Genomic DNA, 11191 nt, shown 5'->3' with positions numbered 1-11191 from the left:
ACCTGGAGCCTACTCTTCCCAGCTCTGTTCTGTCCTGCAATTACCCACCAGCCTTCCTGAGAGCAAACAGAAGGTCTTCTGGAAGCTGGCACTATCCCAAGAAAAAAAAAATCCTTTATTTCTTCTCATACCTGTTCTGTGGTGGCTTTTGTACAGGCACGGAGTTATGGGTTTTCATATTGTCCCCCTTCCAGGCCTAGTACTCCCCCAGAGAAGCAGTCTGTCCTATGAGGCTCTGTGTCATTGGTGACCAGCAGAAGGCTGGACACAGAGTCAACAGAAGTGACTGGGTGCCAGTGAGTGAATGACTGCAAACAAAGACATCTGCTTTATTTGTTTTCGGTCAGTAGCACATACTGTTTCTCAAGCATGGTGGCCCCATGCTCAGAGGCATATGGCTGCCCAGTTGGGAACTGCAGGGTACAGAGACCATGGCCTGGGATCTGTGGTCTTATGATGGGTCCCTTCTTCAAGGCTCCAGGAAAGATGCTGCTCCTTAGCCCTTCAAAGAGAATAGCCAGAGTTCAGCTGAGCCTCTCCTGCCCCAGAGATGGCCCAGGTAAGGGCTGCAAGAGGCCTCAGTCTATGCTTTCCAGGCTGCTGCAGACTGCATGGGACAGTGGTTCCCCAGGAGCATGACTGGCTACTAGTCAGTTAGACGGCCTGGGCCCTGGACTGGGTCTCTCCTCATTGCGCAGGAGGACAAAGGACCTTTACTTAACACATTCTGCAGCAATAATAGTCAGCACCACCTTTTTGTCTCCAGAGGCCCAGTTCCTGTCTCTATTCTCACAGTGGCATGCCTGGCCCCACCCTGGTATAGGGAAGCCTCACCCACTTCTGTTCTGCATAAGCAAGGACCTCCCTGTTCTGTAGTTTAACAACTAGGGGTTTTCTAACAGAGCTACTGGGAGAGTGTCTGTGTAATCAGGTCCATGCTATGGGGAGCTCTGCATACCTACAGGCAGGTAGACAGCTTTGTACCTGGGGGGCGGCCCTCAGGTATCCTGAGCTGTCCCAGGAATGCCTCTGTCATCTAAGTGCTTTTGGAAGCTAATCTTTTCTGAGGGTCCTTCTCTCCTATCTCACCTTAGCCAGGGACCATGTTCAGTGAGCTGACAGAGCACACTGAGTTTTTCCAGTTAGTGCGCCTTAGTGACAGGGAGCCCTGTAAGCCTGGGGCTGAGGCCTCTACACTGCGTCATGGTTTAGAGAGGGCTCGGGGGGGCCAAGCTGGCCTCTGATGTATCCAGGAGCTCACAGAGGATTTGCTTTTCAGGCACATTAAGTTCAGGGCCAGGAAGGGGAGGCTGAGCCTAGAGGGTCCCAATCCTCCTTTAGGCACATGTAGTGATGGAGGTACATGGGAGCTTCCTGCAATTTGTCTATCACCATCATCACATTTCCATGTTTTATTCAGTGCAATGAGAAGATACACGGGTGGGATATACTAATGGGGGGCAGGGTGGATGGAGCAGGGCTTAGAGAAGCTGCTGAGGAAAGCTGGAGGTGTAGCAGGGTAACCCTTCTCTCAGCCCCCAAGCTGACAGGCGAGAAGTTTGCTCCCAGCTCCAGAAAAACAGACAGACTTCTAAGCTCAGTCAGGTAGAGGCAGAGCTCCCAGGGACATGTCTGAGGTCCTAAGAGTAGTAAGGCATGGCTCTGAGCCAGGTGGCAGATGGGACATCTAAATGATGGGGCCCAGGCACAGATTGTCCCATGCTCGCACACTAAGGGGGTGACCTCACCTTGCGGGCAGTGCTCACACAGTGCTGGTATGCCTTGACCAGGTCCGAACACAGAAGTACCTCATGCAGATGGTCACGGTAGCAGCGGAGGATCTGGGCCTGTAGGCCGGAACACACAGGCTCCACCCTGCGGGGCCTGGGGGATGACAAGAGCAGATGGTTGGCATTAGAAGGTACGGGAGGCATTAGGATAAGCAGCTCACTCTACAAGTGAGGAAGTGCAGGGTCTGGTCCTATGGCCAGTGGCCAGTGTTGAACAGACTGGGGTCTAGGGCTATATGATGGCTTGCTGCTGCCCTAAGTCACCAATGCCACCAGCATGTGTGAGGGGCCAGGTGGGCAGGGGCCTTAGCTAGAGGACACAACACTGGACAGCCTCCCAGCTGGCTGGGTCGGGCTCTGTCCAGCGGTGTCTTCTGTGTATTGGTGAGTGACACCATAGCTGTATGATAGAATTGTCATTTTTCTCACAACACCCATTCTAATTTTACCGCAAGCGCAAGTGAAGCAGGAAACCTACAGAGATGCCCAAAAGATAAACAAAAATACACTTCTTAGAGATAACTGTAGCAATGTTTTGAGGTACTTTACTATCTTTTCTTTCTTCCTTTATCAAAATAGTTTTAGAACCTACAACAAATGAATATCTGCCTTTCTATAACTATGATGAAAAACAGGTGACTAAAAAGTAAACAACAGATTATTCTGGTACGGGTGCCTCCCTGCCTCCCTGCAGTCACCTCTGAGCTGCAGACCACTTCCAGATGCCTTACTCATTCCACTTACTTCTCTTCCCCTCTGCCTCCCTCACTGTCACATACCCAGTGCCCCCACAACTCTCACACACAGCTACACACACTCTCATGCACCTCACACATACTCCCACGTGTATGGCTGCCCCTCATTTACACACTCATTCTCCTATGCTCCTACATAGTCACCCACTCCCATGTACTCATTCTCACACCCCTTACACATCCGCACACTCCCGCACATCCATTCTCTCACACTCATCCTCCCACCCCTCCCATAAACCCCCTTTAACATCTTTACTGGGGTCCTGAGCACACGTACTCTCTCACGCCCCTACCGCCAGCAGCACACTGGTGAAAACAAGCCCCCCCACCTCTCCTGGCTCTATGTGGCAATGCTATTCATTCCCTCCCTCCTTCTCCCACATGAGAAAGCTGTGGTAAGGGGAAGTTACATCACATAGCCAGTGTGTGTGGAGGGAATATTTATTGACATTGCGGTGGCGCCATCCACCCATCAGCTTTCCAGTGGGTTTGCATCCAAGCTTACCCAGGTTTGTAATGGCTGTGGTGGACTTGCAGTGACACCTGAGTTATAAAGCTGCAGTGAGCCATTCCTTACATTCCTTGGCAATAAAAAGGATGGCTATTCTGCAAGCTATGCTCCAGGCTGGCCTGCTGTTCTGCCCTGCACCTCTGAATTTAGTATCGGTCATGCAGTAGACACCAGAGGGGGTAGTGCTGTCATCAAGATATCTCAAGCAAGTTAAAGTCATCAGTTAAGAAGCGCCAGCAGCAGAGTCATCAGGGCCTTAGGAAGTAAGTCTGTGTGCCTCATGCCCAGGCCAGGGGTCTAGATGGGTACTTCTAGCACTGCCATTTACTCCATAATGCTGCCTGGGGTCCTTTCTTCTTCCTGAGCCAGCCCCGAACCAAAGTCACCATGCACTGTCCTCTCTGTAGGCACAGTGCCTTATTTAATCAGGCCTGACCCTGACTAGAAACCTCACCCAACCAGCTTCACCTACCTCTGCTGGGCAGAGCTTGGCCATGGCCTCTCCGTGAGACATGTGCCAGTGCAGGAGTGAGAGCCCATCTTTAGCTGAGACAGAAGGTTCAGCCGAGGTCTGAACAAGTTAGGAGGTTTGCAACAGAAGTGGGCAGGCTGGTTGGGCTGCTGTGGCAAGCTGCTGGGCACAAGGAAGAAAACCTACTTACAGGGCAGAAGCCTCCTATTCTCATAAGTTGTGATCAGTGCTGCCCAGGGAGCCTTCTCCCAACAAGCTCCAATGAGGTCACCTGGGGTCATTGCCTCTGCACTGACATAAATCCTCAGACACACGAAGGAGAGGTGCTTTTTGCATGTGTTCCCTTTATCTTGAGTCTCTGGAGACCCCCCTGGCCAGCTTTTACCTGCTGTGCGGAGGCCCTGTGGGTGCCGTACACGTCACCTCCTTTGTAACTTTCCAAGTGCTTGTGGAACGACTGCTTTGTACTTTTGGTATAAAGACATCCAGACATCCAGTCTGGGCCTTTTGGAGTTGTATGGCCTTGGAGGACAGAGTTCTCAGTGGCATCCTGTCTCAGACAAATGCTCTCTATGAGCACTGATCTGAGTCCCCCTGAAGCACCTGAGATTCTAGCTTGCACCCCATCCCACTGTCTCCTCTCCTGGTTCTGTTCTCTGGCTCACACCTAGGAAAGTGCAGCTGTCCTCCCTGCAGAGTTAACCCTGCATAGTGGTGCCTTCGACTGCCAGCTATATTTGGTGGCCTGGATTGCTGTCCCCCTGCCAGGTCTTATGTTCCTTAAACATAGCCTGCTAAGATCCCAAGTACAATTCAATCTTAAAGCACACTTCCCTGTGTGACCTTTGAACTTGGTCAACAGGTACTGGCAGACACCAGAGGCTATCTCAGCTCTAAGTGCTATAAGGCTTACTGTCTTTATCAAGAAAGTAAAACCCTGGCAGGCTCCTGGGACCAGCTTGAGGCACACTGGGAGACAGAACTCCGACTCAACCTCCCCTCCATATACTTATGACAGAGCCACCAATAGATTAGACTGAGCTTCAAGTGGGTAGAAAAGTGGCTTCATCACTAGCCCTTTTCCTCATGGCCGCTAGAGCTACCCACCTCACTGATGGCTGTTCTCTTGACTTCAAGTGCCAATAGGAGGGCCTGTGAGCCTTACACAAACTTCAGAGAGCACACAGTGTGTTCCTAGGCAGGGAGAAACTGGGCTGTGTGAAATCTACCTCCTGAACAGCATTGCCACTGCTAAGGCCACAATGCCTCTCCACAGGGACTTCAGCACAGTAGGAGCTCACAAGGGCGGGCAAATGTCAGCGGAAGCTTTACCCATTGTGCACAAAAGGCACTGAGGGAAGGAAGCAAAACTCCTGAAGTGAACCTTTCTCTGAAGTAGGCTAGGGCTAGCCAGGTCAAACCATTCGGAAGCAGGTGTTGGGTGGCTTCACCCCATTCAAAGTGACCCGTTTTACCCTGAGTGGGTACAGAAAGCTCCAATGGGTAAGAACAATCTTGTGAATGGGTGTCAGCTTAGGTAGTTGTGGAAGCCCTGCTCAGCTGACCTGGGGAAACAGTCTCAGCACATACTCAGTGAGTGCAAAGTTCTATAGCAAGAATGGCACAACCCTCACCCAGAAGTGGACATGGCCTTAGCACATGAGAAGCCAGGCAGGTTTTCTGTTTCTGCAGTGCACATCTACATTTCTGCGTAGCTTACATCAATATGGATCCCAAATATCTGCCACGATAGAAACTGGTGCCCATAGGGAGAGGCCTGGGAAGGAGTAACCTCTGAGACCTTCCGCACACCTAGAAGTCAGGGCCTGGAGTCTCCTTCCCGGGCCCTGGATCATGACCTTATTTGGACACAGTGTGGCTATGGATGCACTTAGTAAAGTGAGGTAACAGAGAAGTAGAATGAGTCAAACCCAGGGGTAATCTAGTTCACACTAGATTACCTAGTGTGAAGAAGAAAAAAGACAGTGACAGACACACGAGACGGTTGAGTGAGGACAGAGGTGGAAACTGCACCACACTTCAGCCTAGGAGTGCAGGGGCTACCAGGAGTACCTGCAGCTCCCACGCTGGATGAGAGGGCCAGGAACTGCTCACAGCTTGTACCTGGACTCTCAGTTTCTAAAGCTGAGAGAATGCATGAGCCTTTGAAGGCCCCACAGGAGGCAGTGTGGACATGGTGGAGTGGAGAATGCCACCAGCTCTGAGCAGTCAGGCACTTACTCTGCAAGTACCAGGATGAACACCAGGCTCAGCAACATCTCTGGCCCCAACCCTGTGAGGCACTGTCCTCACTAGTTTTATGTCAAATTGACATAAGGTAGAGTCCTTTTGGAACAGAAGGTTGTAATTGAGAAAATGCCCTCACTAAATTTGTGGGCAAACCTGTCATACATTTTCTTGGTTAATGATGGATGTGGGAGAGTCCAGCTCACTGTAGGTGGTGCCATCTCTGGGCTGGTGGTCTTGGGTTCTATAAGAAAGCAGGCTGAGCAAGCCATGAGGAGCAAGCCGTAAGTAGCACTCTATGGTGTCTGCATTAACTCCTGCCTCCAGGTTTCTTTTCTGTTTGAGTTCCTGCCCTGACTTCCCTCAATGATGAACAGCGGTGTGGAAGTATAAGCAAAATAAACTTTCTCCTCTCCAAGTGGCTCTTAGTCATGGTGTTTCACCACAGCAACAGTAACCCCAACCAGGACAGACATCTTCTGCACTTAGGTAAACAGACATAGTCATGATCATGGTCAAGAAAAGAGGACACTTTGTTCCATAAGTAGACCATGTCCTGAGAGACATCTGGGGTAAGGAACGTATCTATCCAGGTAAACAGCCTAGGAAGAGAAGCCAGCTTACATGGGAGTGTATACAGGTAAGGTCTTTCCTATTCTGACTAATGAGAACATGCTAGAGACGTCTGTGTCACTGACAATATATGTCACTAAAACTGTAACACGTCCCTGAAAATACAAACAACAGCTATGTGAGCTAGGCATTACTACCTAATTTTGCACACAGGGATGAGGCTCAAAAATCCTGAGTGGTTTTCTCAAGGGCATGCAGCAATAAGACAGAGGCATGGTAAGAATAGACTAGTGTGTCCATTTCCATAGCCGAATGTCTTCATTCCACTCAACTTCTAGAAAATGTCACACAATCCAAAAGAGACAATCCAGGGTATAAGAAAGAAACGAAAACAAAACACAGGCTCAGACTACAGGTATGTAGGGCTTCTCAATGGGTCAGGAAACTTGCTGACTCCACATGGAAAGAGGTGTTGTAGGGAAGACCCCACACATGGGAAAGCAAAGGAATTGGTAAGTCAAGGAACATGACAAGGTGAGAGTCAATAGGAGGCCAGAGAGGGCAGGATCTTCCCTGTTCCCATCCAGAGTCACTACGGGAGCAGCATCTTCCCCTGCTGTTACTCACACTGTAGCCTTGGCAGGCAAGGAGTTTCCAGAGCAAATCCAGGGTGCTACTCCTTCCCCCAGCTGCCTCTCATGAGGTACACACTGTACACCTGCTCACATGCAGCCCCAGTCCTTTGTCTCTCACTTTATTTAATAAATGGAATCTCATCAACTTATCCTTCCCCTATTATCACTGCCGACATCAATCTGATAATATTGGCCTGGTATGGAATCTGGCTATTATCTGCCCTCCTGATATTTAATTTCAAGGAAACATTGGTGGGGGACCTTGGAGCAGGCTTTTTATTATAGCAGCAGCAACCAGATTCCACATACACTAGACATTCATCTCCGTCAGGTCGTGTCCGACTGCTCAGAGGCAGTTTCTATTCCATCCTGCAGCCAGGGTGCAGACGCTTTTGAGACAGGCAGGTTGCAAGGAACTGGGTTAACTGGCTGCTATCGACCACGTGCCACTCAACCCGGGTAAGTGGGACCCAGGGATCCATCATTGATCAACATGCCACTCGGGATCACTGTCAGTCTGGTCTCCAGCTGCCCATCCCTCAGAGAACTATAGCCCGGCCAGAGGCCCAGGGCTAAGTGGGATGAAAAGCAGGGGAAGGAAGGGGAGTAAAAGAAAACACAGGGGTCTGCTTCCTGTCACAGGGAAGGACGGTATGTGTACTTGTGGGAGAGAGACAGCAGGTTGCTGTGGTCTTTGATGTCGGAGGGCGACGACACTGGGACAGATGCCCCACAGCAGTCTCGGATAATTAGGAAGGGTCCTCAATTGGGGGCTGGAGAGATGGATCAGTGGTAAAGAGAGCCTGTTGCTCTTCCAGAGGACCCAAGTTTGGTTCCCAGCACCCACACGGCCGCTAATAACCATCTGTACCTCCAGTTCCAAGACATTTTATGCCCTCTTCTGCCCCCTCGAGAAATGACCCTTCCTAACACTGCTCCCCTCTCAGCCCTTCTCTCTGGAAAATTCCACCCTATCCTGGCTGCCTCATCACATCTCATCTGGTCTGCTCCTACAACCCAGCCATGCTGACACTCCCTGGAGAGGGATCTCTCGAAAGCAAGGCCATACCGCTGCTTTGAAGGACTGTGGCCAACCACGTGAGCCTGTTTTTGGGGGTCTGCATTAGTCCAAGTGATGAGCTCTAGAACCTAAGGCCTAACCAGCTATGCCCAGAACAAAGTTCTTGCTAGAGTCTGTGTCCCATTCAGCCTCCAGCCACAAAGCTGAGGTGCTTTAGTGAGAAAGTTCACTATACAGGCCTAAAAACTTCAAGTGTTTGCTCACTGATGCCTAGTGTGACAGGTAAAGACAACACCTCAGTCCTGCCCGCAGGACGGGCACTGTGGAAACTTCCAGAGTGGATGCTGTTCACCCACCCACGAGCCTGAGGCCCAGAGGAATACTTAGGGAGACATCCAGGCTTTTCAATAGTGCAGCATGGGATTAGCCTTCTCTTGTACGAAGAACCCAAGACAGTACCTCTCAGGGCACATGGAGGTATGCCAGTCAGCCTGTTGGCAGATCACCCAGGCTGTGTCCTCTACAAGGACCAGTGGGTTTGGCCAGCTTGTGCTGCAAGAACCTAGGGTTGCATATGGTACTGGGTTTTAAGGGATCTGATACAGGACACCAGTAGTGGCCACCACTTCTGTGGAGCAGCTCACAGTAACTGTCACACTGATTGGCTTTGACTGTGCTGTATGCAGGCTATTCTAAGGAAGGAAGTCAAGTGCTAGGAATGATGTTGGGGGTAGGGGGCACTAGAAGCCCTGGTATAAGGGAACCTTGGTGTTTTGGGGTGGAGGTCTTGCTCTGTGGACTGGCCAACATGCAGATGCTGCTGCTCTATGATCCTTGGAAAGAACTATGGAAAGAGGGAAGCCATTGGTGCTGACTGACTAGTGAGGTACCTTTAGGTCTAAGTCAGCTGAGCTGATTTAAGTAGAAAGACCCTCTGTGTGACAGAATGGGACCTGACAGGGCAGACACACAGCAGGTAGGCCCACTTCAACCCGAGTCAAGCCACTGGCCAGCAGGTCCCAGTATCTTGACAGTAAGAGAAATACTGTGAGGCCTAGACCAGTGCATAGAGAAGGTCCATTCTTCAGGGCTCTGGCCTAGCATCCTGAAGCTGACGTGAGCAGCAAGGAGAATCCTACTTTTAAGGGTCATAGTCTGATACCCTGACGCCTGGCACCCAGCAACTCTGAGGGTCTCTTAGGAGTCAAACATTTGGCTTATAGACATGCAGACTGGCTGAGCTTCTCAGATAATTTTGGGGTGTCTGGCAGCTTCCCTGAGAGCTATCAGCTTCAGTGTTTGAGGATAAGGTCTTTGGGGTTAGCACCCCTGACCTATAATGAGATTACCCTTGACTTCCTGTCTTGCTTCTCTCCTAATGGTCCTGTGAACCTCTAAGTATCATATTAAACTTTATACCCAGAACCCATGAGATGGTCTATAACAACACCAAATGAGGTGTGACCAGGCTGTCTATTTTGTTCCCCTGTCTCCCCAACTTATCATAGCACTGGCATCATTCTTGACACAGGGCACCGGTTCTTGCTTTATATGAAATGCCTCCTGTGAATGGTGTATGTGGGGCACTGGCTCCATGTGACCAGCAGAGCACCCTGGTGAACAGACAAGCCCGCCTCAGCTCGTAGGGAGCTACTAAAGCAAGAAGTAGAGATCCCCACCCTCACCCCAGCAGCCAAAGCAGTTGAACCTGCACAGGCTCTGATGTAGTGCAAGTCTACGTAGTGGGAGGGAAGGCGCCTGCTTTCATAGGACTTGATCCTAAGTTGTCCCAGGCCCGGTGACAACCGGAAGGAAGTGTCCCAGAAGCCCAAACCATAGAGAGTGGGACTGTGTTAGAGCTGATGGACCCTGAATCTCACAGACACCTCTTCTTACCTCTCCATTCTGGCCACCTCAATTCAGGCCCCAGATTTCTCAAGACTTCCTGGCTTCCTGGTTTCTGCCTTCCACCCACCACCAGGAACAAGGTGGGAGATCACTGGAGTGCAAGGCAGCCCCCAGCTTAGAACTCCTCACTGGTTCCTGCTGCCTGTTAGAGCTGAGAACCTTAGTTTAGGAACTGCTGCTGCCTTCTGAGCTCCAGTTCCCAGGGGCTCTGACTGATAACTCTGCTTCCAGTCACCCAAGGCCTCTGGTTACCCAGCAGACAGGCAAACCTAATCCCCTCCATGCTCAAGTCTGCCTCGTCTACAGAGAACTTCTGAGGTTAGACTGTGTTAGAAAGAGTTCTATAGATACAATAGAGGGCCTACTGTGAGCTTACATCTAGCCTTAGACCTATGCCAGCAGGAGCAGGCCATGGCGACCCACTGTGTGCAGAGTTATCATTGACTGCACTTATCTCTCTTCTCTGAAACTCTTGGCATTGCTCATTTACTCCTAACACCTGTCAGCACTGCATGTGGCAGCTGCTAAACCGGTAGAAGAGAGAGCACTATGGGTCATTCTCTTAACACGTGTCAAGCTCTCCTGGGTCTGTACCATAGCTCCCATGCTTCCCTCCCTAGAACATTTTCTCTGTCCCACACATGCTTTCACAGAGCTCCCGGCGAGTGGCTGGTTCCCACCATCTCACTAATGCCCACCCACGAGAGCCTGCATTGGCCTCCGACCTCTCTGGAACCCTCTCACTGAGACAAGCATTTCTGAGTCTCTCTTCTGTTCTGTGGCCCTCGCTGGGCTGCTGATGACGAGGCTCTCAGGCACTACCTACCACTCATCTGAGCAGCACACATACATGCTGCAGTCTATTAAACAGGGATGTCTGAAAGGCAGGAACCATAACATATTACCTTTATTTCTGCAGTTCTGCACAGAATACCTAGTAGAAAGCCGATATTCCATATGTTAAATGGACAAGACATCAATAATTAAGAGTCAGAGGGGCTCTGCTTTGCACAGATTCTAGTGGCCGAGACTTACATGGGCTCCACTTTTGTATGGGCTGGCTGGGCTCTGCCCACTTTCTTTAATAAGGATAGAGTCTGTCCTAAGCCTTGCTCTCCTACCTTCTCTGGAGTTCTGGCTGCTTAGCTCCTACCCTTTCTGAGCCCAACCGCCTGTGCTCTAGGTGATTCATCTTCACTCTCCCCAAGATCTGAGGAACCTCCTAGGGCTAGCGTTCCTGCTGTATCCTCCCGTGTGTGTGTGTGTGTGTGTGTGTGAA

At 50.7% G+C, this 11191-nt stretch overlaps 1 protein-coding gene across 1 annotated transcript in view; it reads right to left on the bottom strand.

Moving 5' to 3' along the window:
• Positions 1-305: 305 nt before the first annotated feature.
• Positions 306-11191, bottom strand: part of Chchd6 (coiled-coil-helix-coiled-coil-helix domain containing 6) — a 234347-nt gene continuing 223461 nt past the window's right edge. The window contains exons 7-8 of the mRNA XM_057781715.1: positions 1749-1884; positions 306-502 (exon numbers count right to left, since the gene is read on the bottom strand). Coding sequence (XP_057637698.1) covers positions 497-502; positions 1749-1884 — 142 coding nt within the window. The 3' untranslated portion in view covers positions 306-496. The remainder of the gene's footprint in view (positions 503-1748; positions 1885-11191) is intronic.

This window comes from Chionomys nivalis, chromosome 1 (assembly GCF_950005125.1).
Source record: "Chionomys nivalis chromosome 1, mChiNiv1.1, whole genome shotgun sequence".
Lineage (NCBI taxonomy): Eukaryota > Metazoa > Chordata > Mammalia > Rodentia > Cricetidae > Chionomys > Chionomys nivalis.
Note: the sequence above shows the minus strand (reverse complement) of the source record. Positions and strands in the feature narration are given on the sequence as shown.